This window comes from Benincasa hispida, chromosome 2, assembly GCF_027475165.1.
Source record: "Benincasa hispida cultivar pf3 chromosome 2, pf3_genome.v1.1, whole genome shotgun sequence".
In the NCBI taxonomy this organism is placed as follows: domain Eukaryota; kingdom Viridiplantae; phylum Streptophyta; class Magnoliopsida; order Cucurbitales; family Cucurbitaceae; genus Benincasa; species Benincasa hispida.
In genome coordinates, this window is record NC_143479.1 from 51,584,650 (window position 1) to 51,610,769 (window position 26,120).

Sequence of the window (26,120 nt, forward strand, 5' to 3'; positions counted from 1 at the left end):
CTTGCAAAAGGCAAAACAAAATGAGCTCACCAAATAAATAGCAAATTTAGGATTTTCATTTAGCAAAATAGCAAAATATTTTTTAAATTGTGAAAATGATAAAATTGAACTAGATAATAAAAAATAATGATGAAAAATTGTCAAAACTACCCTCACTTAAAATAAAATACATAACTTCAAAAATTGAAGTTGGAGAGTATCTAAAATGTTTAACTAACCACAAATACACTATAATTAAATAATTATCACGCTAAACAATGTACCAAAATAAGCATCAAATCTACATCTAGAAGATACGATTAATACACTAAACTAGGCATGCATACAAAATTAAAACAAAAACAATCAAGAACGGATTTAATCGCAAAAGAAAGCAAATTCGGGATTTTGGAAAGCTTATTCCCCCAACACACACCATCATCGTGAGGAAAAAATACCTTTGTTTGGCGATACCAGCATAAAATCAATCCTCATCCCTTTCATTATGGTGCCCTCGATGAAAATACTAGATAACCTTTTTCCCAGGTAAAAGACTGTAAATTGTTCCCTAATCTTTCATCTTCTCGAGTATAATTTTCTTCTAAAACTCGTTTATCCATTAAGGGACTTCTTTACCGATTCAATTGCGAGATTGTTCCCTAATCTTTCACCTTCTCGAGTATAATCTTCTTCTAAAACTCGTTTATCAATTAAGGGACTTCTTTATCGATTCAGTTGCGAGAGGAAGGACGACTCTCACCTATTTCTACCGTCGAACGACAAAATCGACATAATCAAAGTCCGCTTCATAGGTAGAGAAATCTAAAACCTTGCAAAATCTTTCTTTTTGTCTTAGGTTGTAATTTGTTCTATATATTGTTTCCCCCATTCAAGGTAAGAAATAAGTGTTGAACAAAAATCTTTGAATATATACATTCATTTTTTTTTTCAAAAATAGTTAAAGAGTTACCTAATAGTTTTTTAAAATATAAGATTGTGTTTTTAAACAATATTTTAAGTGTAATCTTTAGGAAAATTAAATAAATCTTTGGTCTATAGAATATTTCTCCGATTACAAAACATAAATGGAATTTTATTATTTATCATCTTTTAACTATTAAGTTTTTTAAAAAAAAAATAGACCATTTGAATGCATTGGAAGAAGGATTAACATTATGAAAAAAGAGAAAGATAAAGGAAGAACAAGAGTCGATTATTCCAGTATTGTGATCAGACTGTTGGGAAGAATGATATGTTGCTGATAAATCATTATTCAAAATACACTATATTTCCAGAAGTGACAGAAGATACGTGGTCAGCTACTACACATAAATCATTATGAGAAGTCCGATAAAACTGACATCAGCCCCAACACATCCTTATTTTCAACAATTTGAATAAAATTCGAAGTGTTGGAACCATCTCAGTATATTGTCAAACGAGATATAGACATATTGCCAAAAAGAAAAAACTTACATCAAATATATTCAACAAATTGTTGGAAGAAGAACGAATCTAAGAAATATAAGATTCAAGAACATGAAAATCATGATAGCGTGACCTTTCATCCCATCTATCATTAAAAAGAAGTCTAACTCTTTGTAAATCCTTAGAAAAAAACAGCAAGATTGCAAAATTAAATACTTACTTGTTTATCAATAAGAAAGACCTTTTTGTTGAGATGTTGATAAGACAAAGTGTATATCCAAAATCTTAGAACGATATAATAATATAATAATATGATAAATGATAAAATGTAATAAAAAATCAAACAACCAAGAATTTAAATAGAAATATAAACCTAATTTGATGAGAACATGTATAAAATAATGAACAAAAATTAAGTCGAAATTAAATCTATTAATAAAAATTTAAAATAATAAAAAAATAATATGATTATGTAAAATTTTGAAGATTAACGATAAATTAAAATGAAGAGATAAAAATCAGAGAGTGATTCATTTCGAATGAATTCGAAAAGTAGTTAAACAAATCTAATATATATATATATAAACTGCTAATTTGAACTTCAAATTGGGTGAAAAATTCACCACTTTTATCTATAAAATCTATCGAGTTAGAAATTGATAACCGATACTTACACATTTATACTATATTTCTAATCATAATTGATTCACATTATAGTAATTACATTGTATTCAATATTTATAACGGATGACCACATTAAGGGCAAATCGGGTATTATAGAAAACGATCTCACATGAGTGACACAAGTGTTGCCAAAAATCTTATTAATTTTGGAAATTTCCATAAATCCAAATGAACCCCCAAATCTTGCCACTTTATCCAATACATTAGTTAGGCCTATAGCCCTCGTGTTTGTTGTTGGCAGAAATGTCAAAATAAAGTCCAACCTATAAAATGACGCAAATGCCCTTATTATTGATATGCACTTGGTACACTTGACTATATACTAGATAATGATACGCTTAACTGATATACTTGATAATTATGTACTTGGCTAATAAACTGTTGATAAATTTGTTGATCATTTAGTCGTTTATACTGTTGATAATTGATACACTCGACTAATATACTTGACTGATATACTCCTAATAAACTTGATAATGATGCATTTGGTGAAGGAACTCTTATTCAAGAGAACCAGTGAGCGAAAGCAAAAACTATCCAAATCCATTGTGACATAATTAAATGCATTCACAAACATACAAAACAGTTATGCATATTAGAAACAATTACAACATGCTTTAGTAATTAAAAACTAAAGGAACGAGAGACATACCTTTGAAGAACTCTTCTTCTATGAATCGCTTACTCTCGTCAACAAATGGGCAACTATCTCTTGCTCTCGTTCTGATCGCCTACCTATTCGCTTGGTAATCACGAACAATCTTCTCCACGAACCAGCACCTTTAGACACCACCACTTGGCAACCTTGGTATTCTCGGAATTAAAATCCAAGAGGTGTGAGCTTTGTTGGATTTGGTAGACGGATGGAGGAAGGCAACAATCGAACTATACGATCAAGCAAGTGGGAGAATGCATTGTCTATCGCATAGAGTTTGATGCTTGATCGTTTAGTAAAACTCGGTTAGCACACGATTGTTTAGAAAAACACTCTTGATCGTTTATACGATCGTTTAGTAAAAGAAGCTTAGCACGCGATCGGTTAGTAAATCACTTGAAGGTTATCGTATAGTCTCTCGTGAGCTAAATGATTAATAATGCATACAATGAAGCAATCTTTACAAAATGAAAACATTTTTTATTTTATCCTTCAATTTTGAAAACTGAACATAACCTCCTACTTTCACGGTTAATGGAGAAAACAACCAACCACAATTATCATATAATTGTTTTAATTACAAATAAATATAATAACTAATTTATCATATTATATTTATAACCTATAGTTTTAATATCACATCATATGTAATATATAAACCATAGTTCTTTTCTCCTTTATTTAATATAATTCATATTTATATCAAAATCCTCCAATTAATGTATCTCATATATCATATCAATTATATCATATATAATCAAACTCCCTCTTGTCAATTTGAACACTTCAAAATGACCCAAAAGTTGATTCTCAACTTGAATCCATTGAGCTATCAAGGGGACCTTATGGACCTGTAGCTTGAAGCTCCAATCATACGTGAATAACTGACTAAACTCTTTAATCACGAGATCCACCATCCATTAACTATCGGGCACTCTACTAAAGACCGATAGTTGCACTATTCTCACTATAGATATATTTCTGTGTCCGTTTTGCCCCTGTAATTACATCTAACTTCTTAAGTACCACTGATTCCTCTAATGAACAATACATCGTAGTCCTACTATGAGCAAACATCTATCGGTCCATGAGAAGGTGTGTGGCGCCACATCATTCAAGCCTCGGAATCAGCCCTTAAGGGAGCAATCTATCTACTTACCTATGCTTCGGGGAAGGAGTGAATTTCATCTTGTGTAGCTGAGTTTCCAGTTTCCCAATCAGAAGAATCCCTAAAGTGGTAGGTTTGAGTCGGCAATATGGTCACTTGCACCCATGCAAATCAAATGACCGCCCTCATAGGCAGGAGTTCCCAACTCACTCAGGATTAAGGTCATGTGTCACACCCCACCTCGAGCCCGCCTCCCGAGCCCGAGAGAGGCATGAGAGACTGCAGATACCACCCCTTTCGTGATATCTACTGCCCATCTGAAACTCTTACTCTCAGTAAACTTTAAGTCGAGGAGATAACAACTGATAGAGTAGGCCCATTTTATTACAACAACTCCAAGACTTAACCATAAAGTTTACAACAATAACTCTTAAAACCCCGGAAGTGTGACTGTGGCTTGTGGCAGACCTTGACCTTAGCAGCACCCTGGAATTCCTCATCTTTCACTACCTGGGAAGAAAACATGAAATAACAGAATGAGTTTCACAAAGCTCAGTGAGTGGTAAGCAACTTCTAGAGTCTATTTCAACTCATAAATAACAAGCATATCATATATACGAGGTTAGTACTCAAACCTCAGCTTTGAATGAGTCTTGTCTCAACTTCTATCTACACGCACGATAGATAGTTAACTGGTACTAATCATAAACACTTGCCTTTTACGTTCCCTTTTATTCCCTATGTGCACATAGCTTTTCACTCATGGGCTTAAAAGCTAGGCCCGTCGACCCTCTAACCATCCCATACAAGGTTCCTCCCACAGACTCAAGAACTAGACCTCTCGATCCCTTGACCATCCCGTGAGGTTCCACTTGAGGCTCAGGAACTAGGTCTATTGACCCCCTAACCATCCCGATCATATAATCTCACTCACATACTAATTACTCATTCATAACATAAGCATATACATATACTCTAAAAGATATGCTTAAGACTTAAGGAAATTACTACTCACATTGGGTAGGTAGGAATCTTCCTCTTTAGAAGTTCCTTAATCTTCTCAGGCTCCCTTTTGGACCCTAAATACCCATTTCAAATTTAAGCTCAGATTACTCATAGTTCTAGGCCTTATCTCGAGATACTTCCTTCTATCAACATGCTCTAAAATGTCTCAGAAAGCTTACCTTAAAATCTTAGCTCAGAACTTGTTGTAGTTTGGCCGGAATCATCAAAAAATCAAGGCTAGCCCAAGCTTACTCGATAACTCGACCATTCTATCTTTTCTTCACTCTCCAGCCTGATTCCTTGGAGCTTTTTCTCTGTTCCTGAAAACTAGATTCTCATAGTTTTTAGGTGGCTTTAGAATCACTTAAAACGCACGAGTATTCTGGGAGAAATCATCGTCCCAATTTGATGTTACTTCCAGATTTCCCTGTCCGACAGTATCTCCTCTTCTTAGAACTTCATGACCGACGCATGATCTTACTCCCAACACATGGCCTTCATAATCAACACTTTTCCTTACGTTCTTTGAAGAGGATTTGGCTTATGAATGGAAGAGACACCTTGTGGTGGTATTTATAGGTTAAAGGAAATGATCCTTCTTATCTTTTAAAGCTTCCATCGCATGACACCTTCTACTCTTGATGTGTGCACCATGTTTCGTCACCACCTACTCCTTTTCCATTCGCATACTCTTATACCACATACCTACTTGAGTTGTATTCCTCATGCATAAGACTTCCTTTGCATGAAACTTTATTCGTCCAGCTTTTACTAACTCAAGTTCAACCACCTCTCGGTATAGCCATTTGTTTGAGTGAGCTCATCAGTCTTGCGTAACGCAAGCCTCAGCACCGCTCCATCGTTTAGTCCATCGTGCAGCTTTTGTATATCATCGCTTAGCTCCATCGCCTAAATGAATCTCTCATTGTCTCTCGCTATAATCATCTATTGCCTGCGTCCATCACATAACACCAACACCCCATCGTGTAGCTCAATCGCTTAGTAAACATCTAGCTCTCAACGATCTCGCGCATAGCCTATCGCTTAGCTGTCGTGCCTATCATTTAGCTCCATCGTGTAGCGCTAACACCTTATCGTCTAACGCATCCACTCATCACATAGCGTCATCGCTCAGCGCCTGCGTCTATCGCGCACGCCCATTGTCTAACATTTTGCCTATCGTGTAGTCTATCGCTTTGCGCCCACGCATCGTTTAGCGTCTAAACTCATCGTCTAGTGCCCACTCAATGCTTAACGCTATCGTATAGTGGTATCGTTTAGTGCTATCACCCAACTTCCATGCTTATCATCTAGCGTTTGCACTGATCATGTAGTGCCTTGACTATCGTATAACTTGATTGTGTAGGGCATCTCTTCACATCGCCTAGCGTCGTGCGTAGTTACACGATCACCTAGCGCATTGCTTAGCGCCGCCCAAAGCTATACGATCGTTTGCCTAGCGCCTTTCTCTCAACATCTCGCTCTCTTCGCTCTCGCTCACACAACCTCTACGCATGAACAACTCTTGGCAATGCCTCCTCAATGCCTCGGCCACTCATGTGTTCAACCTCACAAGCTCTTGCATGGTTGCCTTCGGCTTCATACTACACTTAGCCTTATTTCATGCGTTTAATGTTTCCTAACACCCAATGCATGGCTTCTTTTGACTTTACACTTAGCCAAATTTTCACTAGTTAAGGCTTATCTTCAACCTACTCAAGGAAAATCTATTCAACACATAGAAAATTTTCTTCTTTTAACTTTCACTTAGTTAATGCCCTTAATCATCTTCTTAAGTAGGAAAAATGGAAATCCGGGTTTCACATCATGTTACCTATGATCATCCTAGTGAAATGAAAGTCTATGTCATGAACGGTGTTATATAACAAGACTAAACACTTCGTGGTCTAGTCTTATACAAACTCCTTTGTATAGGACACTCCAGCTCGCATGTCTCCACATGAATGATCAGGATCAAACCTTCTGTAGTACTTTACAACACTTGTAACATCTACAAAGTAGGTTGTATCCTTAATATCACTAGGATAAGGTTTCCCTCCTTTACCCATATACAGACCATTTAGGTTATTACTTAAGGCATGATCTACTTGTACGTCTCCACATACATGCTTAAGTTACAACGATAACCAGGGATCTTAGTTTATTGGTTTGTGGTAAATTCAAATAAAATATCTCATATTTCATAGACAACAGTGAAGAAAATATCTCATATTATTACATCACAAGCGTTTGTTCATACAAGTGTTTACAAACTACAAGACCCTATGAAATTTAGGGCATTAACCTCAACACTTGACTGAGTTGATATACTTTATAGTTATACACTTAGATTAAAAGAAAAAAGAATCTGAACTTCTTCTTCTTTGCAACAACAACACCCCATCCTCCAACACATCTCTCTTTCACCAACTATCACTCCTTTACACCATTTGTCGTCGACCATCACTCCACTTCCCTACTTTTTACCTCTGTCAACAGCCACATGTTCGGTTGCCCATCGCTCCTTTTTCGCTCTCTCTCTCTACATTTCTTTCCCCCCAATATTTCTCTTTCACCAACTAGTACTACTCCACACCATCTGTCCTCGGTCACCACTCCATCTCCCGCCGCTTCGACTGTTGCATGCCCGACTGTCGGTCACTGCTTCTCTCTCATTGTTTAGGGTAAGCATGGATGAAAAATAATTAGAAATCCATATTTGAAATTTCTACCACATTTGTAAAATATCAAAATATGGGTGACACGCCTATAAAATGACATATTCAAAATAACACCCATTGCAGTTTCCTTTTTTTTTTTTTAATTATTTTGGTAAAAATACAATTTTGCTACCTATAATTATATTTTTAAATCTCCTTTAAAAAAATGTACTTATAAATATCCACTTTTAGTTCTTTTACTTTCAATAATTTTCAAATTTAGTCATTTTGAGTTTTTTTTTTTTTTTTATAGTACAACTGAGATAGGAGATGATTTGAACCACAGTAGTTACTCGTATGTTAATTGGATTATGCTTGCTTTGGTGAGCTTTTTTCATTGAAAGTGGCTAAATAATAATAATAATTTTTATGTAAGGAAATATAACATGTGAATATGTTTTCAAAATTTGTAAAAAATACTAACAGATAAAAGAAATGTTGAAAAAAATAAACTAAATAAATTTAATATTTATTAAGACTATATGGACTAAAATTGATCATTTGAAAATAAAGAAGTAAAATTAAACGAACTCGAATGTGTAGGAATCAAAATAGTATTTTTAATATTTTAAAATTTTATGGTGTTTAATATTATTTGGCCTAATTCTTTTTGAAAAAGACTTTTTAAAGGGTAAAATTGGATGAATATTGTAGGTTTGATATATAATTAGTGAAATATTGTAGGTTTGATAATTAGAAAAATATTATAGTTTTGAGATTTGACTAGTATGATTTATTTTTTTAAAATTTGATGTAGGTCGAGGGTTGAATACTCGACCCCTCTATGTTGAGTGTTCAAAATTCGATCAACACATGGTCGAGTTTTGAACACTCGACCTTTTTATTTTTCCTTTTTTAATATTCCCTCAATATTCTCTAAACAAAATATTTAATACATTCTATATCCTAATTAGAAGAAAAATTTATCCTTGTATTTCTTAATAATAAGTAAAATTAACTCTAGGAGACATAATAGAAAAAAAAAATAAAATTTCAATCTTTTTTCTTCCATATTACAACTATTGTTCATAATTGGAAAATAATAATTAAAATATTCATATCAATACAACAATTTAATGTTTCTCATTTATTTTTTTAAAAAAAATCAATGTGTCCCACAAGGTGGACGTTATCGATTTCGACCTGGTTGTCATCGTCGACTTTGAACTCTAGGTTTCTTTAGTTCCTTTTGATGTTGTTCTAGTGGATCTTGTACATCTGCAGGTGTTTCATAATATAAATATTCGTTATACTCTCAACGTCATGCCTATGTCCATGCATGTATAAATATGATAAACCGGCCTTTGAATTATAATATCCTAAACCAAAAGGTGACATCATCATCATTGAACTAGCATAACCAGTCTGGCTCTATGTTTGCGTCATATGAGGCAATTCTTCCACAATGCGGTTGACCTTATAAAACCCATCTTCTTCTACAGGAACTAGTGGATGAGCACTAGGTATATTGAACATATAATGTATCTCCTCCATATAGCTCTCATTATTACTGCATATAGTAAGGACCTGAGTTGGATCATTTGCAACATCACGGCGGCGACTGTTGTTTGATCTTTGTGAATTATAAAAAAATTAGACATATTTAAAATAAATTTAAATTAAAAATAATTAGACAATATGTAATTATGTACCAGATGACCTACAACTGCTCCCAGACGAGTAACGTAGCGTCTTGTAATAATATTGTACCAATTTATGTAATTTTGAGTTACATCCCTATCAAGGCCCAATTAGATATCCTATTGCAATAAACCTCGAACGATAGTGCCATCGCACTACTAAATGTGTAACTTTTTTAGACCAATCTCCAGTTCTCAGGTCAATGTCATGTAGTAGAGGTTTAATATTGCATTTTGATGGGATATCTTGTTGGAGACCAAATTGTCTGATCACCCTGTTAGGAAAATGTCACTCACTAATGTGAAACACACATGAAGGCTTATCGTCCGCTATATGTGTTGATCGTTTGTATAAAAATTGGGCAAAGTGTCCATGACAGTTTTATAAGGCTCCCAAATAATCTGAAACATAAAATATTATATTAAAAATATTAAAGAAAAGTACATTAAACATATGCATAAAAAATTCGATTGGGTTCAGTATTCACGCGCCTTATTAGGTTGAAGCAGATCAAACATGTATCTATACGACTAATTTGTAGTTAACCTAGTTACACAAAGTTTGTCTATCCACCTATATTATTAAATTAGTATTTTAAATTTTAAATTAACTATACCAATCATATAAAAATATTTGTTAAATTAAATTACATTTAAATAACATACCGAGAACTATAGGCTCATCCAACTAATTGATCATCATTCACATGTTGAAGCTGTGGAGCCATTGTTGGAAATCATTCCTAAACCCATAATTGCACAAGTATCAGAGGCCCAACGATTTCATGAACGTCGAATTTTGTTGCTTTGCATAGTTGTCTATACAACTATGCCAAATATGCTCGTCCCACGTCATAGAGGTTGGCTAAGGATGGCAGGAACATTAACTGCACGAAGTGACTTGATTTGTCAGAAAACAGACTTCCACCCATCATCTGTAGTATATATGCTCGTGTATATCTCATGACAGCTTCCTTGTCTACATCATCAGCAAGCTCACAAAATTGTGTCTTTAACCATGTTAAACTTAACCTCGATCCTTTTATTTTATCAGCAGGTGAGATCACACTAAGTAACAATTTACAAATATTCAGCCAGTCATCATGCATTACTCCGATAACTGGCTCACCGTTACAAGTAACCCGAACAACACTTCTATGTCCTGTAGGGTGATAGTACACTCTCTAATGGGCACATGAAATGTATGTGTCCCAGGCATCAATCCTCGATCAGTGTTGTGATTAGATGCCAATCTAATTGAATGAATCCTAATATGGAAAATCCATAAAATCCAGACGTATAAAGTAATGGTAGTATTCTAGGGTAGAGTGGAATAATCTGATGAACAACCGCCTCTCGACGTCTACAATATATCTTGCTTGTGGTACGATCTTCTCATACAACTGATGATCGATGAATTGATTGATCGTACAAAACATCAAGATTAGTTAGTCCTAGATTTAAAGCCACGATCTAAAGGAAAAAAAATATTTATTTCTCGAGTGAAACATAAAAATAATATACAACTTAATAAATTATAATAAAAAGAATTAATTACACAATACAAATATTACTTGCAGTATAAAATATATCAACAATAAAAATCTCTAACTATATGGGGCCTATCGTTGTAACAAAAGACACTTACTTCGATTGTGACCTATATGGTTATAAAATCTACATTGTACTTGAGTGCTTGGTTCTGTTCAATTTATCTCATTATGGTATTGTGAACTCTTTGGTCTACCAGGTTTCCTCAACAACGATGGGTTAGGATATATAATAGGCATATAAGGATGCGTGATCCAATAATCTTTATTCGATGTAGGTTTTAATTGAGAAAAGTAGCATGCAACATATGTTGACAGTTTATAGTAGTTTTCAATGAAATCTTCGTAGTTCACGTTAAATCATGAGCAAACCACCATAAAATGTGAGCATAGAATACCAAACATTTGCCACTTGTTATATGAACATTACTGCTCAGATCCATTTAACCTTAATACTTGAACATTTTCTCCTTTAGCATTGAGGCCGTGACATCCAATTTTCACATGAAATACACCTGATCGTATGACTGTAGTTCATGTTTACTAGATCTTGCACCCCATTTCAAAAACATTTTGTGTACGTACCTGAATATTTACTCACTTAGTATTACAAATATACTCGAAACAAATTGTTGATTACTAATAAAAAAAATATATTACCGGGTGTATTTATCTCAATGTTCCAAAGTAACTCTTATTTCTTCAGTTTCTTTTTTAAAATAGTTTGTGCATTTAAATATATTATTTGAGCAAGAGCATTTATCGGCAATATCCGAGCTCTTTTAAGGACTCCATTGATGCACTCTTATAGATTTTTCGTCATCCACCTGAACCCTCCATCGGGTGCTTAAGCCCATTGCTCAATACCACTGTTGTAAAAAAAAAAAAAAAAAAAAAAAAAAAAAACTCATATAGTTTCAATTTGTTCCCTTTCATGTCCTCAATAGCTTTATTAAACTTTTGAATTTGGAATTGACATCTGATACGATAAACATAATTCTTCAATGTATTGAATTTATATTTTTTGTTGAAGTTGCTGGCCATAAGCAGAATTGATGATGACATTTTGGTCTCGTTCAACCATTTTCTGGATTATTCACTTCTGAGATAATGCTAGCATGTCGATCCGAAATTAAGCACACATCTTCATGTGTAACAATTTTTCTCAAATGTTTCAAGAACCATCCCATGAGTCCACAGACTCCTCGTTTGATCCCGATGGTGATAGATTAGGATTTGCTCTCATATGTACACCAAGTGTTATCATGGAATTGTTAAAAAACAAACTCACGGTTCACTTTTATGCTAAAACCCCCACATGGTGGTTGATAATAATCAACTCTATCGACACCATCAATCACATTATCAATTGTAAACAACATATATTCCAAACATTTGTCCCGCCATTTTATAAAAAAAAAAAAAACAGACTATGGATTACTAATTATTTTACTATTTATCAAACTTAAATACAAATAAAAACAAACAAGAATATTAAAAATAGTAGAAAACTAATAAAAAACTTTGCACATCAAACTTAAATACTAAAACAATCGAATATTATAAGAAATATGTATAATAAAAATTCACTCAAGTTAATAATTTTGTATTAAATAACAAAAAAATACTAAACTTTTTAATAAAAACAATACTAAAAAAATAGAATATTATACAAAAAAAAAAAAAAAAAAAAGACAAACATTACATTACTAACTATTTTACTAATTATCAAACTTAAATACAAACAAAAATATTAAAAAAATATTAAAAATATTAAAAAACCAATAAAAGAACATTGAACATCAAACTTAAATATTCAAACAATAGAATATTATAAGAAATATATACAATAAAATTCACTCAAATTAATAATTTTGTATTAAATAACAAAAAAAATACTAAACTTTCTAAATAAAAAAGCAATACTAAAAAATAGAATATTATAAAATGCAAACAATACATTACTAATTGTTTTACTAATTATCAAACTTAAATACAAACAAAAACAAACAAAAATATTAAAAAAATCACTTAGTTTGAACATCAAATTTATTAAAAAATTAATAAAAAAATTTCAACATCAAACTTAAATACTAAAACAATCGAATATCTTAAAAGAATATATATTAAAAAAATCATTCAAATTAATAATTTTGTATTAAATAACAACAAAAAAAAATACTAAACTTTTTAAATAAAAAACAATACAAACAAAAATAGAATAATTTCTTTACTAATTATCAATACATTACTAGTTTCTTTACTAATTATCAACCTTAAATCTAATGCCTAAAACTCTAATTCTAAATTTACTTCATAAGAACACTAAACTCTAGAAACTCTAACACTAACAAAATAACTAATACTGTACTAAAAAGTATCACTAATCCTAACTTTTTTTTAAAAGAAAAGTCAAACGTTAAAAATTCTATATATATATATATATATATATATATAAATATTAATATGATTGATCTAACATAATATAAATAAGAATATTAGATTGTAGAGAAAAAAACTACTAACATCAATATATAAGGAATTAAAATTATATATTTAGCATAATATAAATATCAAAAAGTATTAAAAACAAAAAAACTAGTAATAAATAAAAAGTAAACTCACAAATTTAATAGCATTTTTACTTTTTTTTTTTCTCGAAGTGACAATGATTCCTCATTTTTTTTTATTATTCGTTACCCGACAACAAAAAACTATGAAAAAATAATATTATGAGAATATGGATCTATAACTTATTTTTAATTAAAAAAATTAGGAATTGAGTCGAGTGAATGCTACCTCTTTTTAGTTATTCGTTTCCTAGACAACAATAAAAACTATAAAAAGAATATAATAGTATCAGAATTGGAACAAAATTTATAATTATTTAAAATAATAAAAATTTAGTAGATTGAATATACAAATCTCACAGTTTGATAGGCGTGTGGAAAAGAAGAGGATTTAGTAACAATTTTTTAAAGAAGAGGAAGGGAAAAAAAAGTGTGAGAAAGTAATTTGTGAGTTTGTAGGTGTGTGAGAAACTAAAAATTGGAAGAGAAGAAGGGAGAGGGGTAGAGAGTAAGGAAAAAAAGGGGCAGAAAGAGTGATGAGAAGTGAGAAGTGAAGAGAGATGTGGGGTTTAAAAAAAGATAGGTCGAGTTTTCAACACTCAACCCGTGGATTTAGGTAAAACGTATTAAAAGCAACGGTTGAGATTAAAAGCGTATTAAAAGTAACGAGTGGGTGGTAAATGGACCCAGGTCGAGACTTCAAGTCTTGAGACGGGGTCAGTGTGGCAGGCGGCAGCGTCGCAGTGAGTCAGGCAATGTTGAATATTGAAAATTCGACTTGTGTAGGTTGAGTTTTCACCACTCGACTTCTTTCTTAATTTTTTTTTAAAAAATTCCACCCTCGAACTTCTAAAAATCTGACAAACTACCACAAATATCTAAATACTTTTAAAACTACCGTATTTTACTAAATATTTCTTCAATTTACAATATTAAAATAAAACATCCTTTTTAAAGACCCTTTTTGTAGCATAATGCATCTAACCTTAAGAAAATAAATATATATTTATTACATACTTATAAAGATAGAAAGTCTTAATTGATATATATATATATATATAAATAAGTGTACAAAATTACCAATCCAAGCATAAATTGAAAGTTTGATCTCCTATCTTGTAATTGTTAAATTAAAAATAAATTTATAGTATAGAGAATTTAACTCAACCTTGACGAATGCATTTGAATATGTTTTAGCTATTTAACTATGCTAGGATATTGTATTAACTTATAAATAATATTAAAATGAGGATTATATTGACTAAGATATTAATGTTCAAATTTTAAACTCATTTGACATTTTTTTAAAAAAAGCGTATAGCTTATTACTTAAGTCTAAAATTCAACCATAGGCTCAAAATTGAGAATATGTAATTCTATGGATTACTTTTTAAATATGAAGATTTTATTAAATACCATTGAAAACTTATCAGATTTATGAAATAATTTTTAACTTTTCAAAACTGGTTAGACACAACTAAGTTCAACACTAAAATAAAATAGTGATAAGAAAATGAGGTACACACGGTTTTCCTTATAGTCTTTGATATGGATACCGAATCAATTTAAATATTGTCGAAAGTTTATTTTTTATAGAATATACTTAGGTACATCATATGCTACATATATTTTTGTGTAAATCATCTCATTATTTGTGACAATTTTTTTTTATAATGAACATAATTGAATTGACTTAAATGATAAACCTTATATTATCGCACACATTGCTAAAAAAAATAATAAAAAAAAGACTTTATAATAATGTGAGAAAATTAATCTTCCAAAAAGTTTGATTCTTAATGAATCATAAAGGCACATTTTAATTCATGGTTCTACAAAAGAAGAAGAAAATTTTCGTTTGGTCTCTTCTCCACCTCGCCCCCATTGCCCCTCTCACCATTCTTTGATTTTGATTTTCCGAATCCTTCATCAAAACCCTAAACCCTTTCAATCCCAAATTCTGTTTTCAACCTTCCATCAATCCTCCAATGGCTACAAATCTCGCTCTCCGGCTCAGATCACGTCTCCTTTTGCAATCCTCAGCTCGTTTCCGCTCCAATTTTCATCACATTCAACCACCCCACCTCCCCAAATCTTCCCCTCTTATCTCCTCTGCACTTTCTGATCTTCGTCGATTTCCCAATGACCCCATCTTCAATCTCTCTGGATTTCGGTTCTTCTCAACTGCACGGCGGAATCTGACCCGTCCCAAGCAGGTCGACATCGGAGCTCGGGCCAGGCAGCTCCAGACGCGGCGGCTTTGGACTTACGCTCTTACTTTCAGCTGCATCGCGGGATTCATCGTCATCGTCCTCAGTAATTTTCAAGAGCATCTGATGTTCTACGTGACACCTACCGATGCGCTCGAGAAATACTCTGCGAATCCCTCGAAGAACAAGTTTCGTCTCGGTGGTTTGGTTCTTGAAGGCAGTGTAATGCATCCGGCGTCGTCTTCTCAAATGGAGTTCGTGATAACTGATTTGATCACTGATATATTGGTTCGCCATCAGGGGTCGTTGCCGGATTTGTTTAGAGAGGGGCATTCGGTGGTGGTTGAAGGTTTTGTTAAGCCATTTACCGATGAGATAAGGAATGAGGTCTCTACGAAGAGCGTTTCGGGAAAAGCGAGAAGTGGGGAATATTATTTTTCGGCTACTGAGGTTTTGGCAAAGCACGATGAGAAGTATATGCCTGCGGAAGTTGCGGCGGCAATCGAGAAGAACAAGAAGAAGATCGCGGAAGGAGAATTGGGGTTGAACCACGCTTGATTCAATGGGTACAATTGTTCTAAATTATTTTTTTCTGATATTTGTTTCAGTATGCATACAACAATATCTTTAGAAGAGAGCATGATGAATTGTTGTACTCTATAGTTAGAACTTGCTTAATCAAAATTCTTGTGAGGTAGCATACCCTTTGTGTAGGGTGGGAGCAATTGATTTTGTTTAAATTTGAGGCATTTGACTGACATCTCAATTTTGTCTTGTAATACCAAAATCTTTGGTGATTCCTTATAATATTGAATAAAATGAAATTACTGATGGATGTTATGTCTTTTTCGTACAACTTTCTTTTCATTTTTTGGCTTTTTTGAAATGGTTTCATTATTCTTATATTCAGATCAGATGTAAGTATCCTTGTATTTTGACAAGCCACCAGAGTGTGAAGGTGGTATGTAATTATCCTTATATTCAGATGTCATAATTTATAATGAAAGGTTTTAGCATGAAAGTTATTGAAATGCGATGAGAGAACGTTTAGCATAATTTATGTATTCAGATGTATTTTCATGTATTTTATAAATGCCCTATAATTTGGTGATAGCCAAATTCTTATAGCATGTTGTTACAGTGGTGTATTGTTGTATCCTTGTCACTTTTTTTCAAGTATTTTATAAACGCCCTATAATTTGGTGATAGCCAAATTCTTATAGCATGTTGTTGTTACAGTGGTGTATTGTTGTATCCTTGTCACTTTTTTTCACGTATTTTATAAACGCCCTATAATTTGGTGATAGCCAAATTCTTATAGCATGTTGTTGTTACAGTGGTGTATTGTTGTATCCTTGTCACTTTTTTTTTTATGTTTATGGTTTTTAGATTATGGGGTTGGAAAAGTGAGTGCTTGGTTTGCATAGGAGAAAGCCTCGTTTTCAGTATCTTTCTAATTTTGTCTTTGCATTGGGTTATCTAGGCTTTGTTACGAGTATGATCTATTAATGGTTCATCCTAGATTGGTCTTCTCAATGGGATGCTATTTGTGGTATAGTTTAATCTACTGCTCTATATATTATTATGGAATTTATTTTTGTCATAGACTCATAAAATGGTAAGACTAGATTTTATTTTTAGTTTTCTCTTCTATTTGCTCTAGTTGGCCACTTTTTTTCTAATTTTATTTTGATTTTTGCCTTCGTAAGAGAGTTTCCCACCATCTTCTTTCTGGGAATATTTCTCATATGTTATATAATTTCTTTTTGTCCTATAAACGCAATGACCTTGTATAATTTGGCTGAAGAGTTTATAAGAAGAGGAAGTTGTTTGAATATTTTCAGTTTCAGTAGGTTTCATGACTCCAGATGACTGGGTAAGAGTCAAATTGTGTTGTTTTAATGGTCTAGAGAGCTTTCCCTTCAACTTCTGATACTATCTAATACTGCCCGTTCAGATTGAAGAATATTTTTTTTATCGTTGTTGTAAGCTTTATTGGATTTTTTATTTTTCCTCTTTTGATATTGCTTGCTGCATTGGATCCCATCCTATCAATATATTGCTGTATTGGAAATTGGCGTAGTATGCTTATGATTTATGATATATATGTATGTATGTGTGTGTGTATGAGGTACAAATATTTTAGATGAGGCAAAGAATTTGTATCAGATATTTGACCTTTTGTTAAAGAAAAAAGATAAGTAACTCATCTAATCTTTTCCAACCCAAAAGTAAGCAACCTATTTAAAAAGCTCATTGTCCTAGTCCAAAACTAAAAGAAGAAAAATAATAATAAAAGACCAAACTCTAGAGTCATCTGATCTTCATCTTCACATTTGAATCACTGCAAAGTGTGTTAATTTGTCTAGGTGATTGGTGAAACTCGAAGGGACTAATCACCTCTTATTGCTGACCTACGTACGCGAAAAGGGGGAAAAAAGGTCACAAATAGAGTTAAACTAAGTAACATTGCAAAGGCATAATGATAGTGGGGTTGGGATATCCCAGCCCTCTGAACCGAACGTGAAGAGTCTTCTATCCGCATGAGTTAGCGTAACAAGAAGGAATTTCTTGATTGTGGTGCCCCTTCTTTCCATGGTTCCTTCGTGAGCTTCTAGAACAGTCTCAACGTGTTTTAGATACTTCTCCCAGGTCTTGTTATAAACCCTACCAATGTGTGGTTTTTTTATCCTCTTCCCCCAAAACATAACCCAATTGAATATCTTCAACAATTCAACAAAAAAGTTCTTCGTTTATCTTCATACTTCTCCCTCTAATCTTTTTCTTCTTTTCTGATCAATTTGAGTCCTTTTTCTATTGCATTCTATTGACCATTGCACTTCTATATCTCTAATGTTGTCTTTTGTATTGTATTTAAATATTTGTATTATATTTTGTACTATTGTCATTATGATTTTTCATGGATTTAGTGGGTTACATTTAGTATTTTTAGGTTAAATTTACTTATATCTAAGATTTTTTAAAGAAAAAAATGTATCTTCATTCTTCAACATATCAGTATCCTAGTATTTTAGAAATCGACATGATCTTATCATATCCGTATCCCTATCTGTTTCCGTGTCTGTGCCATGTATACACACACATACATACATATATCTTTGAAGAATCTGCTTGATGAATGTTAATTGCTCGGGACTATCTGAAATAATCCTATAGGTTGCTTTGAGGCATCAGACTTCGGTCCCTTTTTTATACCCCAAACTTGATTTTAATGCAAGATTCTGAAAATTCGTGATTGAAACTTGAAAGGCCGGTTGTTCTCCTCTAATACTCTGTCATTACGTTCAGTTGTGCCTATTGAAACTGCTGTGCTTTCTTTTTCTGAAAGTTACTCATCTCCTTATTCCATGCATTGTTTGAGCAATAATAGATCGATAAATTATAGAAGAGATTGAACATGGATTCATCATACTGTTGTATACCCACTGACTCAAGTGGGTTGCGTTATTTTATCTATTACATGTTTCAGAATCTGGATTACTGATGCATGTTTCTCTTCGGTTTAATCTAATGTTTGTAATTAATTGTCTTGATCCTCAGGACACTCGCTGCTAACTGCAATATTTTGATTTGAATTCAATGCTATTTATTGGCAGTAAGCCCTATTCTTCTCTTTAGTGCTTTCATTGTCGAATCTCCTTTCTTCTCTTTATAATTGTCCTTTGTTAGCATTACCAGATTCCTGAGTGTTATCATCCTTTAAAACATATTTTTCTTTTTGAAGATACTTAATGTCAAGAACAATTCTTTATTGATAATACCTCCTGAGATTTACAGACCCAAAGCATGTAGAATCATATCCCAAATATAAGGCCAAAAAGAAACAAAAAATAGTGCCAGCACAATGACAACATATACATACAAACCATCAAAATCCAATCATACTGATCAATGAGAAAGCAGGAAGATCTGATATCTAATGCCAGAGAAGCACAATGAGGCAGATGAACATTGATAGCAGAGCCCTGCTACTCGGAAACGTCACCTGAAATCCAGTCCCAGCATCCATAGCAGGTAATGGTGCAAGTCCTCCACTGTCTTGAGCTCTCGCCACTTCAAGCAGAAGCACCAGAGTCATCACAAACAAGCTCATTGCCTTGTGGATGCTGAATCCTGCCATTGATGTCTGCACAGAAAGCTCGAAAAGAGAGATCAAAAGAGAGGAAGAATCGAATCGAAGGTAATATGAAATTGGTGCTGGAAATTGGAGTAAGAGAAGCATATTTATACAGGCATGTGGAGATGAATTAGAGATTAAATTGTTTGTGATTCATGAATATTGAGTTTACTGATTGTGATGTTGCTTCTTAGATGGCTTACAGCTCCTTTTGAAGATGACATATCAGCTTACTTTGCTGCTCACAGGGCCCTATAATGCCTCTCCCACAGCTAATTTGAGTAATTTTGTGGTATCAGGTAAACATTTTTGTATTTCTTGTGTTTTGCTCCTCATTTAATACCACTCTACCTTAGTACTACTTTCCTTTTAATAGAACTTTAGTTAATAGCCACAGTGGACTTTTTATTTACTTTTTATTTTTTTTTTTTTAATTTTATTACTTGAGATATTGTTGAATGTAAATAGAATCTTTGTGTAGCCTATTGTTTGGTTTGCAGCTTTTATATAGTTATCACTAAATGTGGAAGGTGCTGCAAGTCTAAGCTTATCTCAATCCACTAATGTAAATAGAACCTTGCATTGAGTCAAATAGTGATGAGAAAGAGATTTGAAAATATAATTCTAAGATTTTTTACTCCTTTTTTTTTTTTTGTTTTATATCTATGAATGTTCGGGGTCACTTTACGTGCACTCCGCTAATCTCTTGGGACAACTCACCTAATCCTACTATATTTACGTGTCAGAAATTCGTGGAGAATCTTAGGTTGGTGGTCACTATGGATTGAACTCATTCCCTCTAAACCTTTGTAAAAAAAACCCAAGTTGTTTATTTATCATTAGGTCATTCCATGATGGTTTAGTTCAAAATTCTACTTCTTTTGTATTTGGTAGCTTACAAATTTGACGACTACATTTTTATCTTTGTCTTTCCATTTGTTGGTATTTGAGCTCTTAAAACTTTAATAGCCATCTGCTGAGTTTTATTAGATTTCATATTGAGTCGTTCCATTCTTACATTGACCAAATAGTAGTCATTACTAATATATACATGCTTGCTTGATAAGTGATTTTTTTTTTTTTTTTAAAAAAAAGAAGATAATTGTAGGGAAATTTTTTGAAACAATGAGAATATTTTAACAAAGGCTTTTTATTTTATTTTATTTTTCTAGTTATGAAAAATTATTTTACTATATTTATAAATATTTTTAACAGTTTTGTCATTTAAAATAATTTTCTTAATGAGTACTCAGATTTAAAATTATGTTGACGTTAAATTCTAGTATATCATTATCAAATGTTTCAACTATAATATGAAAAAAAAAAAAATTTCCCTCCTTATTATGACACAACCCCCACTTTGTATTTCTATTTAATGGAGGAGTCAAGAAAAAACATCCTTCAAATAAATTGACTTGAAAAGCTTGAATAAAGTATATTTTCATACTTGAACAAAAACTTCCATCTTTGCATTGTTACATTGAAGGATAAATCAAATCCAAGTAAAATTGAATTGGTCCAAAGAAAATGAACTATGCATGATTTGATTAAACAAAATAACTTGTAATTATTCTCACACTAATAAATACAAATGTCAATTTTATCAAATCAACCTAGCATTACATTCTTGATTAGTGTATTCATTAACCATAAAGTAAAAATATTTATTATGTAATTATAATCTATGGGAGATTTTAGGTATCATTTTAATTTAGTTGCATACCATTCTTTCCATTCATTTGACTTTTGTAGCCTTCTGATTGCAACCTTTTCTCTTTTATTGACTATTAAACCACACTTCTTGAAATATAGCTAGCCACAACCAAAATTCCCCAAGTAGAAACAAAATAAATTTAGATATTTCAAAATTTACTTAAATTTAAAAATACAAATTATTTTATAATTTATATATCTTTTAGTTCAGATGGGATACGAGTTTTAAAAAGAAAGGACATATTAATTATTATTAATTATGCTCATGGTGGTGACTATATATATATATATATTTTAATATAATTACTACGAGAAATAAGATTCAAACTTGCAAGAAGAGAGGAAGATCATGTCAATTATAGTTAAGTTAATCTCATTTTGGCACGGTGGCAACTACTTTATAATTTAGGCAACTTAAAAATCTACATGTTATTGATGTTGGTAGTCTTAATAGTGACAACACACCAACATTGACCTTTTAGTAAAACTAATTACTTCAAATTACTTTTAATAACCATTTAGGTTTTTAAAATTAAATTTATAAACACTCATTTCATCCATAAGTTTCTATGTTTTGTTATCCACATTCTACTTATGTTTTCAAAAATCAAGTTGTTGGCGCTCGAATCTCATTTGCGTTAGGCTTCGTTGCAGGCCTTTAGTGGGTTTAACCCCTGACCCACTTCCCTTTAGATACTCCGAGTTAACATTATGTATAAGATCTTCACATCGGTGTGGTATTAGACCTACAATATTCTGATACTTAAGTTAGTTCAAGGTGTGGCTAATTTAACTAATAAGCATAAAAGAAGTAAGGTCGAGCTTCTCCTTTGAAGATTACTTACCCTCCCATATGAGGTAGTCACATAGGGCTATTTATAAATCTTTCCTCTAACATGGCAATGGTGTTAGGAAAGTTTCTGGCGCTTGAGGTTGTAGGGTCCTAACCAGTGTTTGGTTTAGTTATTGCTCGATTAGTATATATTCATTGGTTTGATTGGTGAGTCTAAATCTCGAGTATTGACATTTATCTTTTGCCTCCTGGTATTCTTGGGCCCGATCATGACCTTTGAACATTGTCTTGAACAACCCTCAACACAAATATAAATATCTAGACTAAAAAACTAAAAATGAAATTGAATCAACATCTAAAGAATTTTATAGAATTTTGTTGCTTTAAATTTCGTTTAGGACATATTCAAGAGTTCTTGAGCCAATTTGGATTTCATTAGTGAGATGGAGAGAGTCATAAGGTGACTTTGGGTAATGAAATCCAAATTGGCTCACAGAATTTTCAAAAATTTCCTAAATGGGAAACTTATCTATACTATCTAAAAAGAGTTATGGAGGAGAAACATTTGATTTTCCATTTTGCCCCTTTTAGTTGATGATTATTGGGGTATCTTACATAATTTCACAATTAAATCATTAAAAAATCTAATTTTATCCATAATATGTACTCCATATTAAATAAAGGAAATTTTTTTTAAAAATCACATTTTATTTTCTAATCTCTAATTCACAAAAATTATTTTTTAAAAAAAAAAAATTATATTTTATCTTTAATAATCTCCACTTCTCTTTAAATAAAGGGAAAATCATATTTTATTCTCTAGTCTCTTACTTACGATTTTTTTAAAAATCATATTTTATCTTCAATATTTACTTTACGTTAAATAAAGGTAAAAAGAATTAAAAAGAAATCACATTTTATGTTCTAATATCTTATGCACATTTTTTTAAAAATAAAATCACACCTGATCTCAAATAATTTCTACTTCATATTATATAAAGATATTTGTTTTTTTTTTTAAAAAAGCAAATTATGATCTGATATCTAAATTTTTCTCTATAATTTTTTTTTTGTTGTAGGTATTTTTTTAATTTCGTCAATAGCAACATCATTCCCAATATTTATTTTTCTTCATTAAGAAGTTTAATTTCTCTCTTTCAAGTATCTCTTCAAATCATCCAATCCAAAATAAATTTTAAAAAATAAAAATATTTGGGTTTAACTTAAAGTTTAGAATTAGGAGACTAATCAAACCATCCAATAGTTTTTTTATTAAATGAGAAAAAAAAATCTTGGTCTAAATCAAAGTTTGAAATTAATAAGATAATCAAATCATCATAAAAAAAGACTAACTAAGAAATTATTATAACAAGTTTTAAAAAATAAAAAACAAATATTTAGGTTTAATTTAAAGTTTAAAAACAAAAGAGTAATCAAATCACCAAATAATTTTCTTTTTAAAAAAGAGAAATGATTATCACGAAATTAAAAAAATCTCAGTTAAAATCAAAATTAAGATAAAAAAAATTAGGTGAGAGATAATTTTCACCAAATTTAAGCAAAAAGTAGTACAAAATTAAAAGGATAATCAAATAATCCAAATACAAATTTCAAATACATTTTTTAATCAAGTGATCACAAATTTAAAAAGGTAATAATACTATTATTGTTTGTATTTTTTAATCAAATCATCCCAATTAAAATAAAACAATTTTTTTTTTTTTACTAAAATGATAATTATCACAAATTTTTTAAAGAATAATATAAATATTTTAGTTTATATATTCTTTTATACCTGTTTAATTTATATATTCTTTTATGATACATTTTATACTCAATTAAAATAGCAATTATTTTTCCTCATAAACTTCCAAAAATTAAAAAAATGTTTTTTCATGACTTATTTAAAATTTTATAATTAAATTATCTTTTTAAAATTTATTCAATACGTGCGACGCACATAGTATCGAACTAGCTCTTTTAAAATACTAGAGATAAAATTAAAAAAATAGGGAAATTATTTTCAATAGAAAGATCCCAAAAATATTTACACTTTATAGCAAAAGTTCTAAAAGTGATTTGTATTTTTGGAACTTTTTGCTATAAAGTGTAAATATTTTTAAATATATTTTTTATTTTTAAAAAGGTCCAATTAAAATATTTATATATAGAAAACTAATGATTGAGGATGATAATCAATATCTTATGAAATGTATTCTAAATATATATTTTATGAAATGAATGTGCCAGATTAAAAAAAAATACGATAAGGAGATTAAGGATAAATTTAGGAAAGGGTGAAAATGAACTTTTAACCCCTAAATTTATTAAAGTTATATCAATTTTCACCGTAATTTTTTAATTCTATCGAATTGCATCTTAAATTTAGATAAATAACTTAAACTTAAAAAAAAAAAAAAAAAAAAAAAGAAGAGCATAAGTTTCACCTTCTAAAATTCTCACTCCAAATATCATTAAAAAAACAAAACTTTCTCCTAAACGCTTTCAATTTAAAAAAAAAAAAAAAAAAAACCCATGCAGATGTTTTTTTTTTTTTTTTTAAAAAAAAAAAAATTATGAATTTTGACCAAATAAATTTGTGTATTAGTCTAACATTTTTTTGGCAAATTTTTATTATATTGAAAATAATTATTTGTGTCAAAATCTTTTTTTATTTTTATTTTTAATTATTTATTAAGTCAAATGGAAGCGAAGACTTATTGGAACACTTATTTAGGTTTAAGATCAATTTTGATAAAATTGAAAAGAGTTTTTTTACGTAGAAAACCTGAATAATAAGCTCAAATTTCATAAATGTGATCAAATTCCTATTTCTTTTTGTCGGAAATGACCTAATTGGTTTTTTTTAGCATTAATATTAATATTAGGATCCATTTACTAACAAATCTCCATCGACATTTAAAAAAAGAAAAAAAAGAAAGAAAGAAAGAAAAAAAAATAAATAAAATAAAATAAAAGAGAAGCCTATTTCCCACCTCATCATTAAAAAAAAAACTTTACAAAAATTCATATTATTTCGGTCTCTACCGCAACCTCCACTTTCTTCCTCTCTCTAATCTCTCTCGAAGATTATTTAGGGGTCCAACATGAAATAATATATCTCCACATCCTATATTTTCTTAGTATTTGGAGGCTCATTATCCTATTTCACAGATTTTAATTGTTTGTGGACCCATTTTCGGAACGTGTTTCGTATCTCACCGTCATTTTCCTTCCGTATATTGTATATCATCTCTGTGCTCGATCATACTCTATCAGAACTCTCCACATCCTATATCATCTTAGCGCCCCAAACAACTCCTCAATGACATAAAAAATCGCCGCCGAAATTTCCCAAACTTCTGTAAGATAGACGACGTCCATCCCCATCCGTCTGCCATAATGAAGGTGTCCTTCTTTACGATCCAAGGATCTTCGAGAAGGTCGAAATCATCTCACAATCATCAATGACTCACACATGAAAGTCACGTGAGTTATATTACATAGTATGTATCGGTTTTATTTCTACAATTTATTTACAACTTCAAATAGGTTATTTTTTAAATAACATGAGAATGATAAAGTACGTGGAATATAGATCTCACTTTTAAATATATGCATGTATATATATGACAAAGTATGTGAAATATATATCTCAATAAAAATGATATTAAAATTAAAATATAGAGCAACTTAAATTTATAGTTATTCTAATATTTTTGGAATAAATCTCGTTTGTATTTTAAACAATAATATTCATATTTGAATAAATCTCTTATATATACATATTAAACGAAACAAAGATGAACATGAATTTTTTTAACCATAATTCTGTATTAATGCAATTCATCGAATTTGGGGATTCAAAATTTTGAGTCAAATTTGAAATCTGTAAAAAAAAAAATGTAATTAATTGGACAAATTTGT

The 26,120-nt window shown here is 31.2% G+C and overlaps 1 protein-coding gene and 1 non-coding gene across 2 annotated transcripts; both read left to right on the forward strand.

The window, feature by feature from the left end:
- Positions 1 to 15,126: 15,126 nt before the first annotated feature.
- On the forward strand, positions 15,127 to 16,389 carry G1 (transmembrane protein G1P-related 1). Its single transcript, XM_090311420.1, has one exon. It carries the CDS (start codon positions 15,328 to 15,330, stop codon positions 16,105 to 16,107), a length of 780 nt encoding a protein of 259 aa, XP_090167546.1. The 5' UTR covers positions 15,127 to 15,327; the 3' UTR covers positions 16,108 to 16,389.
- A 2,782-nt stretch (positions 16,390 to 19,171) lies between these two features.
- LOC120071924 (uncharacterized) lies at positions 19,172 to 20,683 on the forward strand. The gene is made up of 3 exons (XR_005480374.2): positions 19,172 to 19,750; positions 19,882 to 19,986; positions 20,434 to 20,683. It is a non-coding gene; the product is annotated as an uncharacterized LOC120071924 (transcript).
- The last annotated feature ends 5,437 nt before the right edge of the window (positions 20,684 to 26,120 follow it).